The sequence below is a fragment of the Schistocerca serialis genome, chromosome 5 (genome assembly GCF_023864345.2).
Source record: "Schistocerca serialis cubense isolate TAMUIC-IGC-003099 chromosome 5, iqSchSeri2.2, whole genome shotgun sequence".
Lineage (NCBI taxonomy): Eukaryota > Metazoa > Arthropoda > Insecta > Orthoptera > Acrididae > Schistocerca > Schistocerca serialis.
In genome coordinates, this window is record NC_064642.1 from 360,807,373 (window position 1) to 360,831,894 (window position 24,522).

The 24,522-nt window shown below is 45.7% G+C and overlaps 1 protein-coding gene across 1 annotated transcript in view; it reads left to right on the forward strand.

The window, feature by feature from the left end:
• Positions 1 to 24,522, forward strand: part of LOC126481688 (protein patched) — a 156,650-nt gene that overhangs the window by 12,953 nt on the left and 119,175 nt on the right. Inside the window, exon 2 of the mRNA XM_050105629.1 lies at positions 24,049 to 24,241. Within this exon, the coding sequence (XP_049961586.1) occupies positions 24,049 to 24,241 (193 nt within the window). The remainder of the gene's footprint in view (positions 1 to 24,048; positions 24,242 to 24,522) is intronic.

The following is a 24,522-nucleotide window of genomic DNA, read 5'->3' on the forward strand; positions in this document are numbered from 1 at the left end:
GCGGGGAAATTTGGCGTTAATGAGATATGGCAGCAGACGGCCTAGGCGAGTGTCTCTGCTCGCTCTGGCTCATGGTGTCCTGGGCTCAATTCCCGGCAGGTTGGGGAATTTCTCTGCCCGGGGACTGGGTGTTTGTGTTGCTCTCGTCATTTCATCATCATCATTATTGTGCCAGTGGCTAGATTGGACTGTGTGTACATTGGACTGTGTGAACATTGGACTGTGTGAACATTGGACTGTGTGAACATTGGACTGTGTGAACATTGGACTGTGTGAACATTGGACTGTGTGAACATTGGACTGTGTGAACATTGGACTGTGTGAACATTGGGACTTTGTACGGGCACTGATGACCCGTAGTTGAGCGCCCCTCAAACCCGTCATCATCATCATTCATTCCAGATGTTTAGACATTGGAGGAGCATATTCATGCTGCCTTTGACACTGTTCGCATGCAGCTTGGCCAGTGTGAACGTGTGACACATAACACGCTACTGCGCATACAGGAGCGCACTGAGGCACATGGAAACCATTTTCAGCACATACTGTAACTGTGGCTGCACGATACATCGCGTATTAGATCGCAGTCTCTGTAACAATGTATGACTGAATAAATGGTCTCTATCAGGGAAGCCATGTATTTCCAGACGTAAGTTTATTAGACCTTTTTTGTTCCGTATCCTCTCACCATCATTGGATAGCGTTTTGAAACGTACGATTTTTTACCCATTTTCATTTTCCTGACTACAGCGTCATCAGTCGCGAAAGGAAAAAAAAGGTTTCAGAAGAAACTTATTCATTTTTGTCCAATTCTACAATGAAAAAGTTGCTGCCCCGCTCCTACACACGAGCTGGGGTGGGCGGTCGAGTTCGATATCGTTGGATGTGCCCCTCCAAGACGAACAAATTTTAAACTATAAATTAAAATTTTAAACTATAAATTATTTCTATCCGACGTGTAGTTTTCGATATAGTTCAGTGCCTTCTGATAAACCGAACAGCCTGTATACACGATTCAGATGGACTCGGTATGCCGTTGTCTTTTGTGAGCCAGCTCTCCCAGCACCACCTCCACGCTGCGAGGCTAGGGCAATAATTTCATAATTTTTAATAAGAAACTCTATTCTCGACGTTGTATTCCTCCGACAAAACGCCACTGTGGCCGTGTAGCGCGAACTGCGACTTACGATGACAGGCAGTGCAGTCCGTTTAATAGGTGTGAAATAATCGTCCCTCCTGCCCTCGCACCGTCATACGATTTTCTACACATTTTGATTTTTCCGATTAAAGCGGCTATCTGTCGCGTAACTGAAAAAAAATATTTCAGGTAAAACTTAGAATTTTTCCGTGGAATCCGAATTTGTAATTAAAAAATGGGGGTTCGCATTTAAGATTTCAAGGTAGACCTCCCTCCAGCCCGCCCCCACATACGGGGTGGGGTATGGGTTGAGTTTGGTACCATTGGATGCTTCCCATCCCCGCACACCGTCCCTCGCCCCCCCTCCCCACCCTTCCCCCACCCAAGACGGACAAATATTAATTATAATTTTTTTGTATCCAATGCGTTGTTTTCGAGATATTTCAATGTCTTCAGATAAACCGAACACACTGTGTAGTATGCTGGTGTCTATGTCAACTTTCAGGCTGCTGACTTACATCGTTGTCATTACAAATTAAGCTCTGTAACAGAACTCCACTCGGTACTACCCGATTCTCACTAAACTAGCTGTTGCTGCGAGAGATGCTCCGAGCATCTCTAGGGGAAGATTGGAGGCCAAGCGTCCTTTGGTGCTCCTAGTGAAGGCGGCTGCTTTCAGTTTTACGAGCCATAAATACGGCCGGATTTAAGGCGAACGATTCGGGCTATCAAAATAAAAGGCGCCGGCTGTGGCGTGACCTGTGTCCGCAGAGTGGCTTTTAGCACGCGCCGGAGCTCCTTGCAGGCAGCTAGGCCCGTTTTAAAGTTACGACGGTCGCGGGATACAGCGCCCACAGGATTGAGACCTCTTGCTTCCGGATGTGACGGGATGAGTAAGTCTTCTCTACAGTTAACCACGCATGAATACTCCACCAACAATTTTAATGAGCACAGTAGAAGAATCTGTTGTCAGTATTGTTCAGCATAGGGTATAGAGAAAACCGAAGACAACAACTGCTTCAGCGCCTTCATGTTGGAGTCTTTTTTTTTCTACTTAGTTACCAACTCGCAAGAAAAAATTTGAGATATCGTAACATGAGAGGTTTCATATGCCTCGGGAATGCCATTATATGTGATTTCAGCCAGTTACACCTCGTAAGTGCTTCGAATCGTTGAGTTTCAACCCAATCCTTGAAGCTGAAGAAAACTCTGTCTCTCTTTCCACAATATATATCACTAAGAAGGCGAATTATGACTGTGTCCAAAGTCGAGGCTAACAATTTCCCATCGCAATTTGTACTGTGCCAAAAGTCGTAGCATACCTACTAACATCGTGTCGGACCTCCTTCTACCCAGCATAGTGGCTCGACGTGGCATGGCGTCAACAAGCTGTTGAAGCCCCTGCAGAAATGTTGAGCCTGGCAGCCACAACAGCCGTCCATTTTTACGGAAGAGCTGCCGGTGCAGGATACTGTGCTCAAACGGACCTCACAACTATGTCCCATAAATGTTCGTTGGGCTCTGTCAGACGATCTGGCTGGTCAAATCATTCGCTCGAATTGTCCACAATGTCCTTCAAACCATTTGCAAACAACAGTTGCATGGTGATATGGTGCACTGTCATCCATAAAAAATCCATTGTTGTTTGGCTGCAAATGGTCTACAAGTAGCCGAACGTGAAAATTACCAGACAATGATAGGGTTATTTGGACCAGAGGATCCAGTCCATTCATCGTAGACAATACCTACACCATTGTGTAGCCACTACTATCTGGCACACTTCCCTGTTATCAACTTGGGTCCACGGCTCCGTGGGATCCATCAGCTCTTACCAACTGAAATCGGGACTCATCTCCAGGCCACGGTTTTTCAGTAGTCTAAGGCCCAACCGATACGGTCACGAGATCAGGCGATGCGCTGCAGGCGATGTCGAGCTGTTAGCAGAGGCACTCGCGTTGGTCGTCTGCTGCCATAGCCCATTAACGGCAAATTTCCCCGTAGTGTCTTAACAGGTATATTCGCCGTACGTCCCACATTGATTTCACGCAGTGACAATTCTACACAGACCCGTTGCTCTCGATCGTTAACTGAAGGCCGTCGGCCACTGCGTTGTTCGTGGTGAGAGCTAATACACGAAATTTGGTATTCTCGGCACAATCTTGACACTGAGTATCTAGCAATATTCAATTCCCTAAACATTTCCAAACTGGAATGTCCCATGAGTGCAGCTCTAACTGACATGTGATTACATTTTCACGCAGTTTGGGTGCATAGATCTAGTGAAATCAGTACCAAGAACAACCACCTCTGGCCGTAATAACGGCCCTGATACGCCTGGGCATTGAGTCAAACGAAGCTTGGATGGCGTGTACAGGTACAGCTGCACATGCAGCTTCAACACGATACCACAGTTCATCAAGAGTAGTGACTGGCGTACTGTGACGAGCCAGTTGCTCGGCCACCATTGACCAGACGTTTTCAGTTGGTGAGAGATCTGGAGAATGTGCTGGCCAGGGCTGCAGTCGAACATTTTCTGCATCCAGAAAGGCCCATACAGAACCTGCAACATACGGTCGTGCATTATCCTGCTGAAATGTAAGGTTTCACAGGGATAGAATGAAGGGTAGAGCCACGGGTCGTAACACATCTGAAATGTAACGTCCACTGTTCAAAGTGCCGTCAATGCGAACAAGAGGTGACCGAGACGTGTAACCAATGGCACCCCATACCATCACGCCTGGTGATGCGCCAGTATGGCGACGACGAATACACGCTTCCAATGTGCGTTCACCGCGATGTCGCCAAACACGGATGCGACCATCATGATGCTGTAAACAGAACCTGGATTCATCCGAAAAAATGACGTTTCGCCATTCGTGCATCCAGGTTCGTACACCATCGCAGGCGCTCCTGTCTGTGATGTAGCGTCAAGGGTAACCGCATCCATGGTCTCCGAGCTGATAGTCCATGCAGCTGCAAACATCGTCGAACTGTTCGTGCAGATGGTTGTTGACTTGCAAACGTCGCCATCTGTTGACTCAGAGATCGATACGTGGCTGCACGATCCGCTACAGCCATGCGGATAAGATGCCTGTCATCTCGACTTCTAGTGATACGAGGCCGTTGGGATCCAGCACGGCTTTCCGTATTACCCTCCTGAACCCACCGATTCCATATCCTGCTAACAGTCATTGGATCTCGACCAACGCGAGCAGCAATGTCGCGATACGATAAACCGCAATCGCGTTAGGCTACAATCAGACCTTTATCAAAGTCGGAAACGTGATAGTATGTATTTCTCCTCCTTACATGAGGTATCACAACAACGTTTCACCAGGCAATGCCGGTCAACTACTGTTTGTGTATGAGAAATCGGTTGGAAACTTTCCTCATGTCAGCACGTTTTAGGTGTCGCCACCGGCGCCAACCTTGTGTGAATGGTCTGAAAAGCTAATCATTTGCATATCACAGCATGTTCTTCCTGTCGGTTAAATCTCGCGTCTGTAGTACGTCATCTTCGTGGTGTAGCAATTTTAATGGCCAGTAGTGTACAACTCCGAAAGCAAAGTCTGTTAATTTCCGTCATGCGGTCATAATCTCGTCGGAAACCTTTTCACATGAATCACCTAAGCACAAATGTCAACTCCGCCAGTGCCCTGGCCGTTTGTACCTCGTGTACGTGATACTGCCACCATTTGGATATATGCATATGTGCATATAGCTATCCCATGATTTTTTTTGCTCAGTGTCTTAATCCTGTAATAGTGCTCGTGCAAGCGTTATTTCTTAGCACACCACTAATTTATTTAGCATCCTCATCATAGACATTGCATATTCTTGCATTTCATCAGCTTGAGAGGTAACTCATCTCATCAGATGGAGGAATCTGGGAGGGGGGAGAGGTTGAAATTTAACTTGAAATTTGTCACAAGCACAAACTATTACCAAAATAGACGTTTACGTTAAGTGACAGTTTAAAATTTTTAGCACCACCGAATAAGTAATGCAACAGGGCGTCCTTCTGGTTCGTAAACACTTTTACTGTGATTCTTCTATGAACTTGATTTGTGAATGGATCTGTAACTATGCCATAGGATTTACTGTTGTTTCCACTTAGAAATAAATATAATTCACTCGAAGGTACTTAGAATGCAATATCTTATTCGGGTTCACAATCGCTAGAAGCAACTGCTTTGTTTTGAGCTCTTCCCTTGAGGTATTTCTCGGGATAATAATATAAATCTCAGACGCATATCCTTGCGTCGTTCTTGTTGTGGCTTCCTCAAAGTTCAGTGGGGATTTGTGTGGCGCTTTCGTGCCGACTAAACAAACCCGACCCGAAACGTAACTCTTCCCTGGACGTTTTCAGTTTCGTACCGCAAGCATTCCAAGCTGTCTGACAATAACTGAGAAAAGATTTACAAGAAAGTTACCGAGCAGCGAAGTGTTCTAAGAATTCTCGCTTTTTACCTCTCTTTTTCTTTCAGTTGCTCGTTCCAGTGTTTATAACGACTTAACTTACACATACAACCCAGGTGAATGCTGAACTACCAACATTATAGTTAAATGAAAACAGAATTTTTCGTGCATTTAAATTAGTCTTCTTGCACCGACTTGGGTTCGACTGCGTGCGAAGCGTAGATTCTCAGGAGGTATTCCAGAATTTCATGTCAATCTCTTCAGAACGTCGTCTATTGGAAAACAATTTAGTAGCATCTGCGTGAAGTGTGAAGTTAGTTTGCTATCGATATTGTTTGTCATTTCATTTACGCTGAAGAGCCAAAATTTATGGAATACGCTCCTAATGTCGTATAAAACCTCCTTGTCCAGGCCCATGTAGCAACTTGGCTTGTCATGAGTCTGTCGGCGAAACGCTTCAAAGGTATCTCAGTCTGTGTCGTCTAGATAGCCTTTCCTAGTATCTTTATTGTTGCAAACAGAGAATGTGACACATGAATAGAAACTTCTGTTTCGCGAGTATGTCAAAGATGATATATTACGTCACATCTGGCGAAACAGGCCGCAAAATAATTCGTTAAACGTGTTCAGAATTCTCTTCAAACGAAACCCTGACAATCTTTACTCTGTTATACGGTGAAATTTTACTGCCATGTCCTATGTTGTGGCGCTATTGTTATTGACTCTAGTACACTCCTCATTTAACGTGGTCCTTCAAATCGGTCGGCTATTAGCACGGGCTATTGTGCTCAGCCGTAGACAGTCACATTCCTTACTCAGAAGTAATAGGTCTTCCCTGGCGATTTGAGTGAACAGATGTCTAAAATTCTTCAGAATGATCCAATGTCCCCCGCTCAAATGTAGGATCCGCTTCAACGGGGGAGAAAGACAAAGAGACAGAGAGAGAGAGAGAGAGAGAGAGAGAGAGAAAAAGAGAAAGAGAGATGTGTGCCAAACCTCGCTTCTGAATCATGGCGCTAAACACAAGAGATTAGTTTCGCTTGTCGGAACGCAGACTGACAGATGACACGTACGTACTCATCCTGTCTCATCAGGCTGAAGAGCATAGTGACAGAAAAGAGATAATCCACCAGACGCTCATTTAAGCCATTAATCCACCGACGATGTACTTCACCACAGATGCCAATGAACAGTCTAATTCTCTTTCATAAATATGGATCCTTTCGGCCCGAAAGCCAATGATTATCCCTTCTTGTAGCTCAAATAAAATCTTCATTTACGTCTGACAGCAATGGACTAAATGGATACATGCAGACTTGCAGACGTCTAAGGACCTTATTCGCTTTTTGATGCACATAAGATGACGTACGCTAAGAACTACGCGTTCTAGACATCAAATGTGGGAGGTAACACGGGCATTCGAAAAAAAATTTCCAGGGGAGGGAGGGGTAAAACCATTAAACATACTACATCCATATCCCCCACCTTTCCAATTAAAACAGGCTTACGAAGGGGAGACGTTCTTTCATGTGTCCTCTTCAACCTTGCATTAGAGAAAGTGGTTCGGGAGAGTAATTTACATCTATACAATGGTCTCCGATTCGAACACAGTGAAGTAAACCTCCTGGCTTATGCAGATGATATAGTGTTGCTGAGTGAAACTGAAGAAGAACTGAAAGACATGTACAGACCTCTCAGGCACAGTGCCAGCAAAATCGGGCTTTTGATTAACCAAGAGGAAACCGAAATATGGAAATAGGTCGAGTCATAAACCCAAATCCTTACTTTGAAATTGATCAACATTCTAAATTCAGAAAAGTTCTCCAGTTTAAATACCTTGGATCACGTTTCAACAGTAAAAATATCATAACAATGGATATAAATGAAAGGATAGCCTCAGGGTCAAGATGTCTATACTCACTAAGCAACCCACTCAAAAGTAAAGCTTTGTCAATCACCACAAAGATGAAGATATACAACACTATTATCTGCCCCATAGTACTATACGGTTCAGAAAGCTGGACTCTTACAAAGAATGAAAGAGAAAAACTGAATGTTTTCGAAAGAAAACTAATGAGAAAAAGCTGGGGACCTGTGTTGAAGAACGGCGCATGGAGAATTCGAAGGAATATTGAAATTTATCAGTTAATGTAGCAACCCACTATCATCCAGAAATCAAAAAGTAGGAGACTGCAATGGGCTGGACACGTGGCCAGAATGGAAAACAACAGGATCACGAAGAAACCATTTGAAGGAACTCTCCAGGCAACAAGACCATTGGGCCAACCTCGTACAAGGTGGAAAGATGACATAGAGAAGGACATCGCAGCATTAGGAATTTTCGCAGGGTGGAGAGAGTCTGCGAGAGATAGAAGGCGGTGGAACCAGATCGTTGATGCAGCGCGTGGTCTACAGGGCCTGTGATCACTGAGAAGATGGATAGATTGGAGGGAGGGGTAGACTCTAAAACTACCATTTCTGACATTAATGAATGGTGGCGCTGAGAACTATAATGACCTAAAGCACATCATCGTCGATTATGCTATTGTAGTTTGTATTCATGATTCTGACATCTGTTGATCTTACGATGAGTCAGGCTTATCTGTCCTGTAGGCCCACATTGTATGTATGAACATTCACGAAAAGCTGTCTCGCCGGTTTCTCTGATATTCACTTAAATGTGAGTTAACGACGGTGTCCGATTATGGTTCTCAGCGTCTAAATTGTTCAGTTTCGAGACATGTCATTCCCTAAGAACTGAATTTTTTAGATGACCTTATAACCTATTGTATCCCAGAAAATTGATGGTTGCTTGCCCACTCAGAAGATCAAAACTCTGAAGTCTAGATTCCATTCGAGCTGAACGGGTGCCCGCGTAGGGAGGGGGGGGGGAGGCAAGTGACCTCTCTTGCTACCCCCCCCCCCTCCCCTCTCACCCACCTCGCTGACACCTACTATGGGAATGGGCACAATAATAAAGTGTTCGTCAGTGGAGATGTAAGAACCTCATCCGATGTGGCCCACCTGCGAGCACTAGTAATTTGTGGCCCTACTTGCCTATAATGGCCGGCAGCAAAAATGTACGCGTCGTGGCGCTGCGTCGTATAACCACGAGCAGCGTCCACCGTCGTACAGCTATCAAATCAGCACAAAAAGTAAAGCGTCCACAACGGTACGCCCGTCTGTGCCCGCACGAACCCTTCCTATGACTATTACAGCTCATCAGCCTCCCATTTACGGGCGGCAATTTAGAACTAGTTTTACTATGGGCGTAGCCTTGCGAAATAAACACTCTCTGTCATGTGGTCTCTGCCCCTCGCTGTTGTTACTGCCGGTGACTGGCTAATTATACTGGAAAAGTGGCTCATCGTGAGTCTGTAGCTTTGTACTGAACTATAGTTATTACTTTGTAACTGTAGATCCACAGAAAATAATTGTTGTATACCGTCGATGTCGCTTTTCTCTTGTTTTCTATAGTATTTTGCCAAGTTTTCCGTAGAAAGCATACCAGTAATTTTCAACAGCTAGAGTACAAGTTTTCGACTTAGCATAAAATACCTCGTATCAACATGATGTATCTTGCCCCAGTAATGATGCATCACTTAACACAAAAGGAGGAAATTACGTAAGGACTTCGGAAAGTAATTCATGTCGTCTGAAGCTAAGAGCATTGTGCAACTTGAGTGGCAATTTGTCAGAAGAGAGTACACGTCCTGGGTTTCATGAAGACGCAATTACACTGCGTTACGGATAACAAGCGCGTCACAATGTGGGAGTAAAATTGTGCGGTAACTGGAAACGTACTCCAAAGTTTGACAGAGCGGCTCTTTCGGGCAAAACGTCTAAATGACGCTCAGATTAGTCGTGAAATTCTGGCGGTGTATGGACCAAAAACACGCTGTCGCGGCCAGCTGTTGTTAAATCGTGCCAGTAGTTTCACCAAGGCAGCACAAACATGAATGTTTCTGGCAGGGAAAGTCATCGGCATCGGCCAAGGACGACAGTGTCCAGGGAATCGGCAACCTTAAAGAATATCTGCAGGGAGGGGTAGTGGGGAGGGGGGGGGGGGGAGAGGATTTCCAACGATAAGGACGTTCACATAGCGATTCTGGAATGGCTCCGTGACCAAGGAGGAGATTTATATCTTCGAGGAACTGAACGATTGATTGAACGTTCCTATCATTCTATACAGAAACTTGATAACTATGTTGAAAAATACTGCCTTGTATCTGCGTCGCTTTGAAATGTATTGGAGCATTCAATGAAAGTAACTTGGCCTGCCGTAATAATATGTAACTTACTGTTTGATTGGTTGTTTCAAAGTCACTTAATATATTAAACGTAATACACTGAAGCGCCAAAGAAACAAGTATAGGCATGCGTATTCAAATACAGAGACATGGAAATAGGCAGAATACGGAGCTGTGGGCGGCAACGTCTACTAAAACAACAAGTGTCTGGCGCAATTGTTTCATCGGTTACTGCTGCTACAATGGCAGGCTATCAACATTCAAGTGAGCTTCAACGTGGTGCTATAGTCGGCGCACGAGCGATGGGACACAGCATCTCCAAGATAGCGATGAAGTGGGAATTTTTCCGTACGACCATTTCACGAGTGTACCCTGAATATCAGGAATCTGGGAAAACATCAAATCTTCAACATCGCTGCGGCCAGAAAAAGATCCTGCAAGAACGGGACCAACGACGACTGAAGAGAATCATTCAAAGTGACAGAAGTGCAAACCCTTCCGCAAATTGCTGCAGATTTCAGTGCTGGGCCATCAACAAGTGTCAGCGTGTGAATCATTCAACGAAGCATCATCGATATGGGTTTTCGGAGTCGAAGGCCCACTTGTGTACCCTTGATGACTGCACGACACAAAGCTTTACGCCTCGCCTGAGCCTGTCGACACCGACACTGGGCTGTTGATGACTGGAAACATGTTGCCTGACCGGACGAGTCTCCTTTCAAATTGTATCGAGCGGACAGTCGCGTACGGGTAGCCGCGCGGGATTAGCCGAGCGGTCTAGGGCGCTGCAGTCATGGACTGTGCGGCTGATCCCAACGAAGGTTCGAGTCCTCCCTCGGGCATGGGTGTGTGTGTGTGTGTGTTTGTCGTTAGGATAATTTAGGTTAAGTAGTGTGCCACACATTTGAACATTTGATTTCGTGTACGGCTATGGAGACAAACTCATAAATACAGGGACCCTGTATGTCAGCAGGGGACTGTTCAAGCTGGTGGAGGCTCTGTAATGTTGTGGGGCGTGTGCAGTTGGAGTGATATGGGACACCTGATACATCTAGATACGATTCTGACATGTGACACGTACGTTCTCATCCTGTCTGATCACCTGCATCCATTCATGTCCATTGTGCATTCCGACGGACTTGGGAAATTCCACATGACAATGCTATACCCCACACGTCCATAATTGCTACAGAGTGTCACAAGGAACACTCTTCTGAGTTTAAACACTTCCGCTGCCCACCAAACACCCCAGACATGAATATTTCTGAGCACTTCGGGGATGCCTTGCAACGTGCTGTTCAGAAGAGATCTCCACCCCCTCGTACTGTTACGAATTTATGGACAGCCCTGCAAATTTCATGGTGTCAATTCCCTCCAGCACTAGTTCAGACATTAGTAGAGTTCAATGCCACATCGTGTTGCGGCACTTCTGCGTGCTCACGGGGGCTCTACACGATATTAGGCAGGTGTGCCACTTTCTATGGCTCTTCAGTATATATTTCGAGGCGCACGTTCCGGGTTCAGTCGCTGAAAGGGGTGTAAGTTTCAAATAACCTCTAATAAGCCTACATGTTTCGTTTAGCACTTTGTCAACTATTTTTGTGGATATGGATTTGTATCATACTGGGCAACTCATACTCTGCAGCACTGTAACATGTTAATAGCGCCGTCGTTTCCAGGATTTGTGGTCGAGGGCCCTAAGAACTACCAGTAATCCTTGCAAAGGATATTAATCCTGGACTTCACCTTCATTCTCATATTCTCGCAGCGCTGCTTGTACGTCAGAGTGCGATCCAGATTTGACACAGCCTGGTTTTACGTTGTTACGTTAAAAGTAGACCGCGCAGTTGCCGCCGTGCGTGTGGACTAGGCGAGCTCCTCGCCTTCGGTAGTGTGCCCACTGGGCGATCTCTGATGTGGACTGAGTCGTTATCTTGAATCAGGAAGCGTCCAGCGGCCGGCTCTTCTCAGAAGGCATGCGCCTGGGGGCCATTCAGTGCCTGCTGGAGGCCTGCCAACAACTCTCCCTAAAGTAGATGTACCCGTCGCTTCTGTGACCTTATATCTAAAGCGAGGGATTCGGCTGCTTAGCTGACTCTCATTGATATTGTATTTTGTCTCTGCCGACATCGATGTTATTAGTATGGCCAGACGTTTTCTAAACACCCATACAAAGATCGCTTGGAGTTGTTCCTCGAATCCCTTGTTGCAGTTCGAAACTCTATTTTCTCGTTTTGCAGTTGAAATCAGTCTAAGAAATTATAGTCCACGTGGCACGTTAAACATACTTTTGACAGATTTCGCGGACGAACGAGCATGGATACCCGCTGTTTAAATAAATATGACAACCTCGGCTGTAAACAATAGCTAGGTTGTTTTGAGAAATTGCACAGTAAATTTTCAATAAAATCTCATAAATGAGGTATGTCAAGTATATCCATTAAGATTTATTTATTCAGATAAGTCACTGTTTTCAAACATCTCAAGAATAATGACAGACTTTTAAATATTGTACATTCATTCCAAAATTTTGTTAGTGGGTACTTAACATTGTTTACAAGCAAACTGAATGCACTTAACATGGCATAGAATTGACGTACAACTGCTTACTTGTTGGGACAGTAAACGAAACGTTACTATGAAACCTCTCAACACAAATTTAAAACGTCCGAATTGTTACAGTCTATGATACTAAGATTTCCATTACCAGGATTTTCAGTAGTAATTATAGCTACTTCAGAAATTTAATCTATGTTAAACACGATATGTCGCCTTACTGTAGCACGTAAGCATGTTAAAGATGCCCCTTGACATACCTCCCATCAACGTGTCGCACAAATTCGCGTAAACAATGGCAAGGGACACAATATTGTTCACTTACTTAAATGATTATTCACGTTTACCTCATTAGCAGTAGCTTTTTAGATCATTTGCGATCAGGAACGCATTCAAAATCTTTATCTGAGTCGTAGTTACGCACTCACCCTCGGATTTGTACTAAACGTGCCTGAAAAGCATTTGCCTCGCACGAACATCACACACGTTACTACTACTACTGGCGGCCATGTTTTTGACACTTACCACCGTTTACACGTACACATCCTGACAAAGTTTCCGTTAGTTCAAAAATGGTTCAAATGGCTCTGAGCACTATGGGACCTAACCTAAGGACATCACACACATCCATGCCCGAGGCAGGATTCGAACCTGAGACCGTAGCGGTCGCGCAGCTCCAGACTGAAGCGCCTAGATCCGCCTGAGAGCCAACCAGCATGTCTCTGGATAACGCGTGTGGTATTTAAACTTTGCATCTCCCGATAGTCCTACAAACGGGCGAAGGCTATCGAGTATTTTCGATATTCTAGCTGCGTCTGTTCCAAACTTGAAATGCCTCCCTGCGTGCCTCCTGTTCGCCGTGACTAAGAGTCTCTTAATGCTACAGCATTTGGAATCCTACAAGCACGGCAGTTTCTTCGTCTGGTGCAAGTCTTTTAATTGGACGCTACTTCGGCTACTTGCTTGTCCTTAATCGGTTCTAATTATCCAACTCCGGTTAAAGTGGACCTACAGTTTAGAGCGTAATTCGAACCACGTGTCGTTCCTCGTGATACCTCACATCGTTTAGAACTGAAGGCTAGGTTAAAAGCAGACTAAAAATTTCCGTGGTCCGACGTGAGCTCGATCTCGCGACCTCTCGGTTTCCAGTCTTGTACTTCACCGCTATACCGCCACGCCTCATTAAGCATAGTATAGCTGTTATCACTGGCTAATGACGTTAACACGTCATATGGGAGAGGGCGGAAAACGTATGCACTAACCACACTTCCATAACTACACTCCTGGAAATTGAAATAAGAACACCGTGAATTCATTGTCCCAGGAAGGGGAAACTTTATTGACACATTCCTGGGGTCAGATACATCACATGATCACACTGACAGAACCACAGGCACATAGACACAGGCAACAGAGCATGCACAATGTCGGCACTAGTACAGTGTATATCCACCTTTCGCAGCAATGCAGGCTGCTATTCTCCCATGGAGACGATCGTAGAGATGCTGGATGTAGTCCTGTGGAACGGCTTGCCATGCCATTTCCATCTGGCGCCTCAGTTGGACCAGCGTTCGTGCTGGACGTGCAGACCGCGTGAGACGACGCTTCATCCAGTCCCAAACATGCTCAATGGGGGACAGATCCGGAGATCTTGCTGGCCAGGGTAGTTGACTTACACCTTCTAGAGCACGTTGGGTGGCACGGGATACATGCGGACGTGCATTGTCCTGTTGGAACAGCAAGTTCCCTTGCCGGTCTAGGAATGGTAGAACGATGGGTTCGATGACGGTTTGGATGTACCGTGCACTATTCAGTGTCCCCTCGACGATCACCAGTAGTGTACGGCCAGTGTAGGAGATCGCTCCCCACATCATGATGCCGGGTGTTGGCCCTGTGTGCCTCGGTCGTATGCAGTCCTGATTGTGGCGCTCACCTGTACGGCGCCAAACACGCATACGACCATCATTGGAACCAAGGCAGAAGCGACTCTCATCGCTGAAGACGACACGTCTCCATTCGTCCTCCATTCACGCCTGTCGCGACACCACTGGAGGCGGGCTGCACGATGTTGGGGCGTGAGCGGAAGACGGCTTAACGGTGTGCGGGACCGTAGCCCAGCTTCATGGAGACGGTTGCGAATGGTCCTCGCCGATACCCCAGGAGCAACAGTGTCCCTAATTTGCTGGGAAGTGGCGGTGTGGTCCCCTACGGCACTGCGTAGGATCCTACGGCCTTGGCGTGCATCCGAGCGTCGCTGCGGTCCGGTCCCAGGTCGACGGGCACGTGCACCTTCCGCCGACCACTGGCGACAACATCGATGTACTGTGGAGACCTCACGCCCCACGTGTTGAGCAATTCGGCGGTACGTCCACCCGACCTCCCGCATGCCCACTATACGCCCTCGCTCAAAGTCCGTCAACTGCACATACGGTTCACGTCCACGCTGTCGCGGCATGCTACCAGTGTTAAAGACTGCGATGGAGCTCCGTATGCCACGGCAAACTGGCTGACACTGACGGCGGCGGTGCACAAATGCTGCGCAGCTAGCGCCATTCGACGGCCAACACCGCGGTTCCTGGTGTGTCCGCTGTGCCGTGCGTGTGATCATTGCTTGTACAGCCCTCTCGCAGTGTCCGGAGCAAGTATGGTGGGTCTGACACACCGGTGTCAATGTGTTCTTTTTTCCATTTCCAGGAGTGTACATCCCGTTTGGAACTATCTACGACCAGACGGATTTTCGGCAAACAGCATGTACTTAACGTCGGTATTGAAAGTACTGCAACGGCTTTATATTTCCAAAGGCTCTTTTTACGGGAGAATCTCTAATAAGCAGATGTATGGATCAAGATTAAGTTTCTTGAAATTCGCCTCGACAGATCTCTGTAGAATACTCAGTTTTACGTTTAGTGAATGTCAGAGAAAGCATTCTCCGTAGGACCCAAAGTGATTACCCAGAGTAATTGAATTTATATTCTGAACTGACACGGTTAAAAGAATGTTTCTTTCTTTTTTCTACGTGACATTTTTTCACATTTAGCAATGCCTTGGTACGTCAAAAAAAGGCCGGGTATACTTTGGTTCCGATTCCTCTTTAAATTCTTAAGATCGAGTCGATTTACTATCGCCCGAAGACAAGCACCTCCAGTAGGATCATGCCGAGAAAAGCACTTTGAGGTTGGTTACCTGAGAAACAGATCACCCAGCTAGAAAAGACAAGAGTATTGCTGCTTTGTTTTCGGTGATAACCCTGAAATATATATATATATATATATATATATATATATATATATATATATATATATATATATTTGTTTTAACACGATGTTAATACCCTCCACGCCTTCCCCAAAATAGCTAATGTTTCCAATCTGCTTGTTATGATATCGCCAGAACATTGACATTCTTGCCTTTCTTCCGCCGTATAACGTTTCAGTTTGAAACGGTACCATCTCGCGAATTCATATATACAAACTATTTCCATGAATACACTCACTTTTACAACTCAGATGGAATCCTACAAGAATCCAGTAATCGACCTGCAAGCCACTGGAGTATTAAAATGGTTCATCTCGTGGTCTGGTATCTGGCGTCTTCTGTTGTCATACTGAACTAGAAACCTGCCTTTTAAACTAGGTGTTCGTTGATTAAAAACGCTTTTTAGATAAGTAAAATACTCTTGCACTGGGGAATCTCTGCTCTAATATTATAAAATATCTCGGAGAGAACGATCTGTTAACACACAACCAGGGTGGATTCAGAAAATATCGTTCTTGTGAAGCACAACTGGCTCTTTATTCACACGCGGTAATAATTGCTATCGACAGTTGATTTTATATTTCTAGATGTGCAGAAGGCTTTAGACACCGTTACCCACAAGCAGCTTCTAGTCAAATTTTGCGCTTATGAAACACTACCTCATATTTGCGACTGGATTCATAACTTGTTATGTTCGTAGTAACTGACGGGAAGTCATCGAAGTGGTATCTGACGTTCTCCAAGGAAATGTTACAGTCTCTCTACCTTTCTTAATCTATATAAACGGTTTAGGAGACAATGTAAGCCGCCATCTAGGAATGTTTGCACATATGCTGTCGTTTAGCGTCGAGTCATCAGAAGATCAATACGAATTTCAAAAGATTTAGTCGAGATCTGCACCTGACGCAGTTGGCCCTGAACAATTATAAGTAAGATATTCCAAATCAGTACTAAAAAATCCGTTAAATTTCACTTACACGATAAATTACACAAATTTCAATGTAGTTGATTCAACTAAATACCTAATTATTAAACTTAATTACAACTTATATAGGAACTATCTCATAGGAAATATTCTGGGAAAGGTGAACCAAAGACAGCGCTTTATTGGCAAATACTTAGAAGATGGAACAACTCTACTAAAGAAATTGCCTACACTATGCTTGTTCGTCCTTTTCTTGCTTTCTGCTGCGTGTTATGGGATATTTACCAGATAATACTGGCAGAATACGCCGAGAAAGGTAAGGAAGGGCAGCTGGTTTCGTACTGTCGCGAAGCAGAGAAGACACTGTCACGCATATGACACGCGACTTGGGGTGGCCATAAGTAAAACTAAGGCGTTTTTCGGCGTGGCTTGATCTTTTCACGTAATCTCAATCACCAAATTTCTCATCCCAATGCGAAAATTAGAGAAACCAGGGCTCGTACAGAGAGATTTAGGTGTTAACTTTTATCACGCGCTATTCGATAGTGGAACGGTCGAAGAAGATGTACACCAGCGTCTGCAGAAGCCTCACTGGAGTCCAGAATCGGCATCAGCAGACGCGGCACCGTCTGTGGAAGGCGGCCTTGAGCTCAACGCGTGCCGAACGCCAGTCTGCGAACGCGGTCGGCTGGGCAGGCGCGGCTGCCTCTGTTTTGACACCCCGATCTCCCTCACCCTAAATCTGCCCGAATTTATGGCTCGTAAAACTGGGAGGGCGCCGTCCTCTGGCGCAGAAGCGGCCGTGGAGGTTAGTCTTCGATTGGGTCATCGCCTCCGTTGAGTCAACCATTTGCCAAAACTGTGTTGGCGCTTGCACCAAGAGGAGCCAGCTCGGAATGAATCCTTCATTTGTAGCACTAGTGCCAGTCAAGCAGTGTGAATGGTGCTGGAAATAGCGCACTTAACAAACACGGTTCCGGGCCGCGCATTCGAGAGGGACGAGCATCGTATCATACAGATTTAGGTATCCCAAAATCACCTCTGACGATTACTGCAAAAACTTTCTTAGAAACGCCTAAGCCGCATCCTATCAACACCCTCCTCGAACGTTTTTAATGGCTGCCGACGAGGCGAGAAACTAGAATCTTGCAGCCTGTCTATCGCAGAAAGCTATTTTAAAGTCGCGCCTGTGAATTTACATTTGTGTAATATATCGTTTCCTCCCCACCCAACGAGTTCCTGAAGTTGAAACTCTGCGTGTAAACTATTTTGTATGCACGAATGTTTTCTTTCAGTTCATATGCGTGTTGGTACCTCATCTACAGTTGTCGCCATTAAACGATCGATTATCCACAAAGTATGGCTCGGTGGTTCACGGATAATTGCCTGAACTCCGCTCCAAAGGTCTAGGGTTCGATCCAACCACATAGTAGTTAGGAGTCATGCTAATCTGTAGCTCGCAGCTCCGGCTTGTTCGGTAAGTTAGTTCAAACATCGGAGGAAGTGAAATCACCTCCAATAAAGCACTCTGGAGTTCAGATCAACGTTGATGACAAATTCATTTATAAGTTTTAACATTTGTCTTTATTACTAACTAAATACATTTTCGTCAACGGCCTTGCCGCAGTGGTAACACCGGTTGCCATCAGATCACCGAAGTTAAGAGCTGTCGGGCTGGGCTAGCAGTTGGATGGGTGACCATCCGGTCTGCCGATCGCTGTTGGCAAACGGGGTGCACTCAGCCCTTGTGAGGCAAACTGAGGAACTACTTGATTGAGAAGTAGCGGCTCCGGTCTCGGAAACTGACATACGGCCGGGAGAGCGGTGTGCTGACCACATGCCCCTCTCTATCCGCATCCAGTGATGCCTGTGGTATGAGGATGACACGGCGGCCGGTCGGTACCGTTGGGCCTTCATGGCCTGTTCGGGAGGAGAGGAGAAATGCATTTTCTCTAATATCGAAACTGATGGTATTGGATGGGCAACTGCAAGCACTTTCGAACAATTCATGTACTACAAAGTGTGGTGCATAAATGCAGAGTTTGAAGTGAGATTTACGTATATTTAACCTATGCTACCGCTTATTTCTATATTTCAGATTTTCTTTTCAGCCCGAACGTTACGTAAACCTAATTCTTTGATACGGTATGTAATTCAGATTCACATATAACGCATCAAAGATATGCTAGTTACTTAAACTACGTTTATGTACCTAACAGAAGCCTAAACAAGATCAGATATTATACTTGAATTATTTTTCTCTTTTAAGATAGGTATATCTTTCTTGAAGTGAGATTGTTCAGTAAAACTCACATCACCGTAACTTAGTTGAGTAAATGATAGACCAGCAGTTATAATGTCCGATGCTGCCTCTATTTCTTGGCATTTCCACTTTCCCAGGCCTTTCTCTGAGCAACTAACACCTTCATTCTGATTCCACTATACGTCCATCCATTACTAGGATCATAAGCTCGTTCTCATGTCGAAGAAGGAAAAGATGATACCACATCGAACACGGCTACGTCTAATAAAGAATTATACCTTTCAAAAAACTTTACCTCAAAGTATTAATCTTCGAAATCATTAATAAGTTATTTGCTTGTTGTTTTGCGTAAAAGGTAGATCACAGGCAGTAAAGAGTACGGGTCACATGGTAATAAATTGCCACGCAATATTTTCCACGGTGCCATAAAGATTCATGCCCATACTTTTGTCGTGACGCCTAAGTTAACACGACGCCTGGAAAGCTTGTAAGAGTGTTGCAGGGTAGGTTGTGCTGATAAATAATTGTTCAGAAAAGAAATTCGGTACGTTGTCCCGTTTCCGAGTGAATTAGGATTGAAATTAGCCAATGAAGCCGTTGAGGCTCAAATTGAAGCGGCCTGCAAGATACAATTAACATCAGGTGTTCTCATAGCGCAGATGACAGCACACGAGACTACGGTACTTGGGTCGGTTTCTATCCTTACTACCGTTCCATGTCCAATTTTTGTATCGCTCTCTTGCTCATATTTAGGAATCCAAGCGAAGAACACGTTTGTCGCTATTGCGTCTGTGGCGGGCCACTTGAATTTGCTCGCGCAACGGCCTGATTGACTAACTTCGATGTTAACTAGTTTGAAAACGGCGTAATACATCGATTTTTTTTCTTAAGGATTATTTCTCAGCATAACCTAACCTAAAACACCCTTACAAGTTTTTCAGACGGTTTCTGACCGCACTGTATGTATGTTCCTATTAATACAGTATCTGTATTATTGTTTGTCACAATCTTCACCCATTTATTAAATATTCATGTCACAGTTTAGGTGAGGACTTTAGAAAGAAAAGGGTAAAGGAAGTTATGTCTTCTTCTTCCTTCTCCTGCTGCTTCTCCCCAGTTCAGGTGGAACGTAATTTCCTACAGTGTGCAATTTCTTATTTTTCACAACTGCTATAATAGTTTCAAAGTAGCTAGCCAGATGGTTGTCACCACAGCCACACGCTGGAGGATCGTCTTGCGCCCAGGTGGTCTTGTTTCAGTAGAGCTGATTTACACACCTGTGGAACCTGACCGCGCTTGTGTGGCTTCGCGGGCAGACCTGTTGCTTTCAGTTGACCCCATTACTGCCAATGCGTTGCTTCCTCAACGACGACACGCAATACTTTCTGAGAGCACGCATTGTAACCTTGACTTATGCTTTCTATGCAAGGTCTTAGAGGAGATGATTTGCCTTTACCTCCCACAAACCTGCTATGAGATGTCACGTGTGTATGTCTGTCGTCTGAATGACTGCGACGAATATTGATACAGTGTTGTGCTGGGTTTGTTATGGATGAAGGGAAGGGAGAGGGTGAAACTCAGTAATGGCACTTATCCTACTCCTCTCGAAAAGGACCAAGATGCCGCCGAGCTTAACCTTCATATCCGACAGGCGGATCACCGATAACTCTCAATTTATGAGAGGTTAGGAATTTATTCTAGGATACTGGCGCAAAGACTGTTGATCAGAAGCTTTACGCCACCGCCTCTCCTTCCCTTACCGGCCAAAGCAGGCCGGTGTGGCCGTGCGGTTCTAGACGCTGCAGTCTGGAGCCGAGCGACCGCTACGGTCGCAGGTTCAAATCCTGCCTCGGGCATGGATGTGTGTGCTGTCCTTAGGTTAGTTAGGTTTAATTAGTTCTAAGTTCTTGGCGACTGATGACCTCAGAAGTTAAGTTGCATAGTGCTCAGAGCCATTTGAACCATTTTACCGGCCAAATACCGGTCTTGAATATTTCATCCAGCACAAGGATTCGAACCAACTTACCTCCGAGTGGAGCGCCATTACATAGCGGTGCGTTAGCGGCCCTGGCTATGGAGCCAGGTTAGAACTTTGCAGTGTTAAATAATTTTTCGGGTTGGTGACCTCTCTCCTCCTCCTACAATATACTATCCGGTACGAATCCGAACCAACACAGAAGCCGCTGCAATTAGGACCGTGGAGTAGGAAGCAGGACGAAGATGACTTTAGTTTCGTTTTGGAAATCCTGATTTAGCTTCTCTATGGTTCACATAAACCAATTCGAAAAAGCCTCTGTGGTATCTGCAACGAAGCCAGTGCTGATACCAAACAACTGTTCTGCATTCTGGATTATGCGAACTAGCAAGAATCTCTGCTTAAAGATCAGCGTTATAAACGACTTGAATTACTCAAAAAAGCCAGCAACAGCTGAATCCCGCCTCTCACTGCTTCATGAAATAGTCTGTGGCAATACCAAAGGGATGGAAGGGGCGTGCAACTACGAACGTATGGGACAATGACAGCGGTGAGTGTATCACAGTTCTCGAAACGATTTTATCTGCTGTGATAGGAGACATTCCATGAAACATGGACTATCTCATCTGATTAACACAAATGCTGTCCGCCCCTGGTAGCTGAGTGGTCAGCGTGACAGACTGTCAATCCTAAGGGCCCGGGTTCGATTCCCGGCTGGGTCGGAGATTTTCTCCGCTCAGGGACTGGGTGTTGTGTTGTCCTAATCATTTCATCCCCATCGACGCGCAGGTCGCCGAAGTGGCGTCAACTCGAAAGACCTGCACCAGGCGAACGGTCTACCCGACGGGAGGCTCTAGCCATACGACATTTCATTTTCAACACAAATGCTCGTCGGGTACGGCTGTCACGGCCGGGTTCGCCTGTTGTTTAGGCTACACCTCTAGGCACTCCGTACAGTTCCTGGAAAATCCAAAATTGCATTCGTAAAACTGTACTGTTATATATGTTACAGTACTATGATGGGACTTTTCAACTTGCCTGTCACCGTTGTCGTAGGGTCGGTTTGTTGTATGGGGTTTGGAAATGTTAGCGACAGTGGGTGGCCGGATGCTCTTCGTGACGCTACTACTCCCCCCTCCTCCTCCTTCCCCCCCCCTCCTCCCCCCCCCCCGGGCCTTCCCCCCTCGACGGGACGCAATCTGTGTACCCCATCTCATCTGTCTGCTTCTGGAGCAAATCACATGTTCAAAAGTGTAAAAAAAACTGTTTCATCGCTAATAATGTGTTTTTTGTGGATTGCGACCGATAATCTGAACGAAAATATGATAATATCTGCGTCGGTCACAAATTTAGTCTTTAATCTAGTATTCCCTCAAATTGTATAGGGTAATTTTGTGACGGAAGGAATTAGTTCATTCACTTTACTCTATCGTAAAATATGTAATATGATAATACATGTACTCATCCAACTAACGTCTGCTCCAAACTTTTGACGTATTTTCTTTGGTCCTACGTGAAAATTGTGACGTCTTTACTGCACAGCCTTACCATCGTCTCAATTAGTGTATAATGGAACACATGAGCGATTTTTTGCGTCGCAATACGAAACTTAGCTTTTATACCTGTACAGCTTCTTCCTGTGTCACCTGTATAAGTGCAAAGTATAATAATGCAGAGATAACATGTCAGTATTAACGCAAGACTAACACCACACCGCAATTTCCTGCAAGAATACAGCCGCTGATTTTCGCTAACAGCAGTTACATTAACCCGACTTCCAAACTGATGAAAGAAGGCTCATGTGGCACTGTTGACAGGGAAACCTCGAGGGACGGGTTCAGGCGTCTTCGGAAAAGGCTTTTTCTCATTCGCTGACAATGGCAGCTTTCCTCGGCATGTGTCAGAGTTGCATCTTAACGGCATGTGTTGTGTGTAAGTGTCTGTAATGGATTTGTCTAATGCGTGGTGTCATGTTTGTATTGCATGATGGTGAGAGAATGGAGAGGACAAAACTCTGTGCGGGCATATAGTTTGTTCCTCTCGAATAGAAACAAGGGGACTGCCGGGCTTAATGTCCCCACCCAACCTACAGATCACCACTAACTCCATCACGTGATTGTATGGAGTGGTTTAGAATTTAATGCAGCACAGTGGTGGAAAGTCTGGTGGTCGAAAATTTTACGCCAACATGTCTTCTTCCCTTGATAAAATTTTTTCCATCATCAGGATGCCAGCCAGATACCTCCGAGTCGAGTGCCACCACACAGGCCTATGTTAACTATCTCGACTACAAAATAGGGGGGTGGTGGTGGTGGTGGTGGTGGTGAACTAATCAGGTGATCTTCCCTTGATAAATTTTTTTTCCATCATCAGGATGCCAGCCAGATACCTCCGAGTCGAGTGCCACCACACAGGCCTATGTTAACTATCTCGACTACAAAAGAGGGGGGTGGTGGTGGTGGTGGTGGTGGTGGTGGTGGTGGTGGTGGTGGTGGTGAACTAATCAGGTGATGATGAGGAGGAGGAGGAGGAGAATGAGGAGGAGAAGGAGGATGATGATGATGACGATGATGAGGATGACGATGATGAGGATGATGCTGATGAGGATGATGTGATGAGGATGATGATGATGAGGAGGAGGAGGAGGAGGATGATGATGATGAGCATGATGATGATGATGATGATGATGATGATGATGATGATGATGATGAGAATGAGGATGATGAGGTGAACGATCTGATGATGATAAACACCATGCATGTACGTAACATAGCTGTTCATACAATGCTGGTCATCTGAGGCTTGGTGCCGTTCTGTAACCACTGCGCCACCCGGACATTGTGTTTATTGCGATTGCGTGGACTATCTCGACACGCCTCTTGGACGAGCCACAGTCCCACATAGCGCTGTTTATCCGCGGTCCCCATCTATGTCCCCCGTGCTCCCTACTTTGAGAATCCCACAGGAGGTCTGACATAATTGTGCATCCGCACTGAAAGTGGTGGATTCATTGCCTGTGGAGGCGAATCAGTTATGCGAATGCATGGTGTCTGTTCTCTCGAAAATGTCCGAAAGAACTGACACCATCCATTCATATCGGTTCATATAACAGTTTACATCGAGCTCCTGCGATTTTAACAAACAGTAATGTAAATGTGTGATTCCCTAGCAGGTGACTGCGCCAGACAGACATCTTGAGCGTGTGCTGCATACTGTGCTGCCGTTATATGGCAGGTAGAGCAGAGTGTGACGGAGTTGCTTTTGCAGGGCAAGGCGAGCGGCGTGCGCAGCGCGCTGTGGGCGCGCGCCTGGCTGCAGGGCCACCTGTTCCAGCTGGGCCGCTTCCTGCACCGGCACGCCGGCAAGGTGCTCTTCGTCGCCGTGCTCGTGCTCTCCACCTTCTGTGTCGGACTCAAGTCTGCGCAGCTGCACTCGCGCGTCGACCAGCTCTGGGTACAAGGTCAGTAGCTACGTCACTCACCACTTGGCCAGCCAGCCCCCATTTTTCGCGAAAATTTTTCCATTTTTTAAGGGATCACTCCTTTCTCTGGGCCCTCTCAAACACCAGACGATGTTTTGACAGTGAGGCTCAGTATCACTCCAAATGGGGCAGGAAGAGCACCCTGCCATGAAGTCAAATATTTTTAAAAAAGCCACGTCATTAAGACATAGAGAGTTGCGTACCAGATAAGAGTTAAGAAGAAGAAGAAGAGATGCATCACTTCCGAATAGTCACCAATT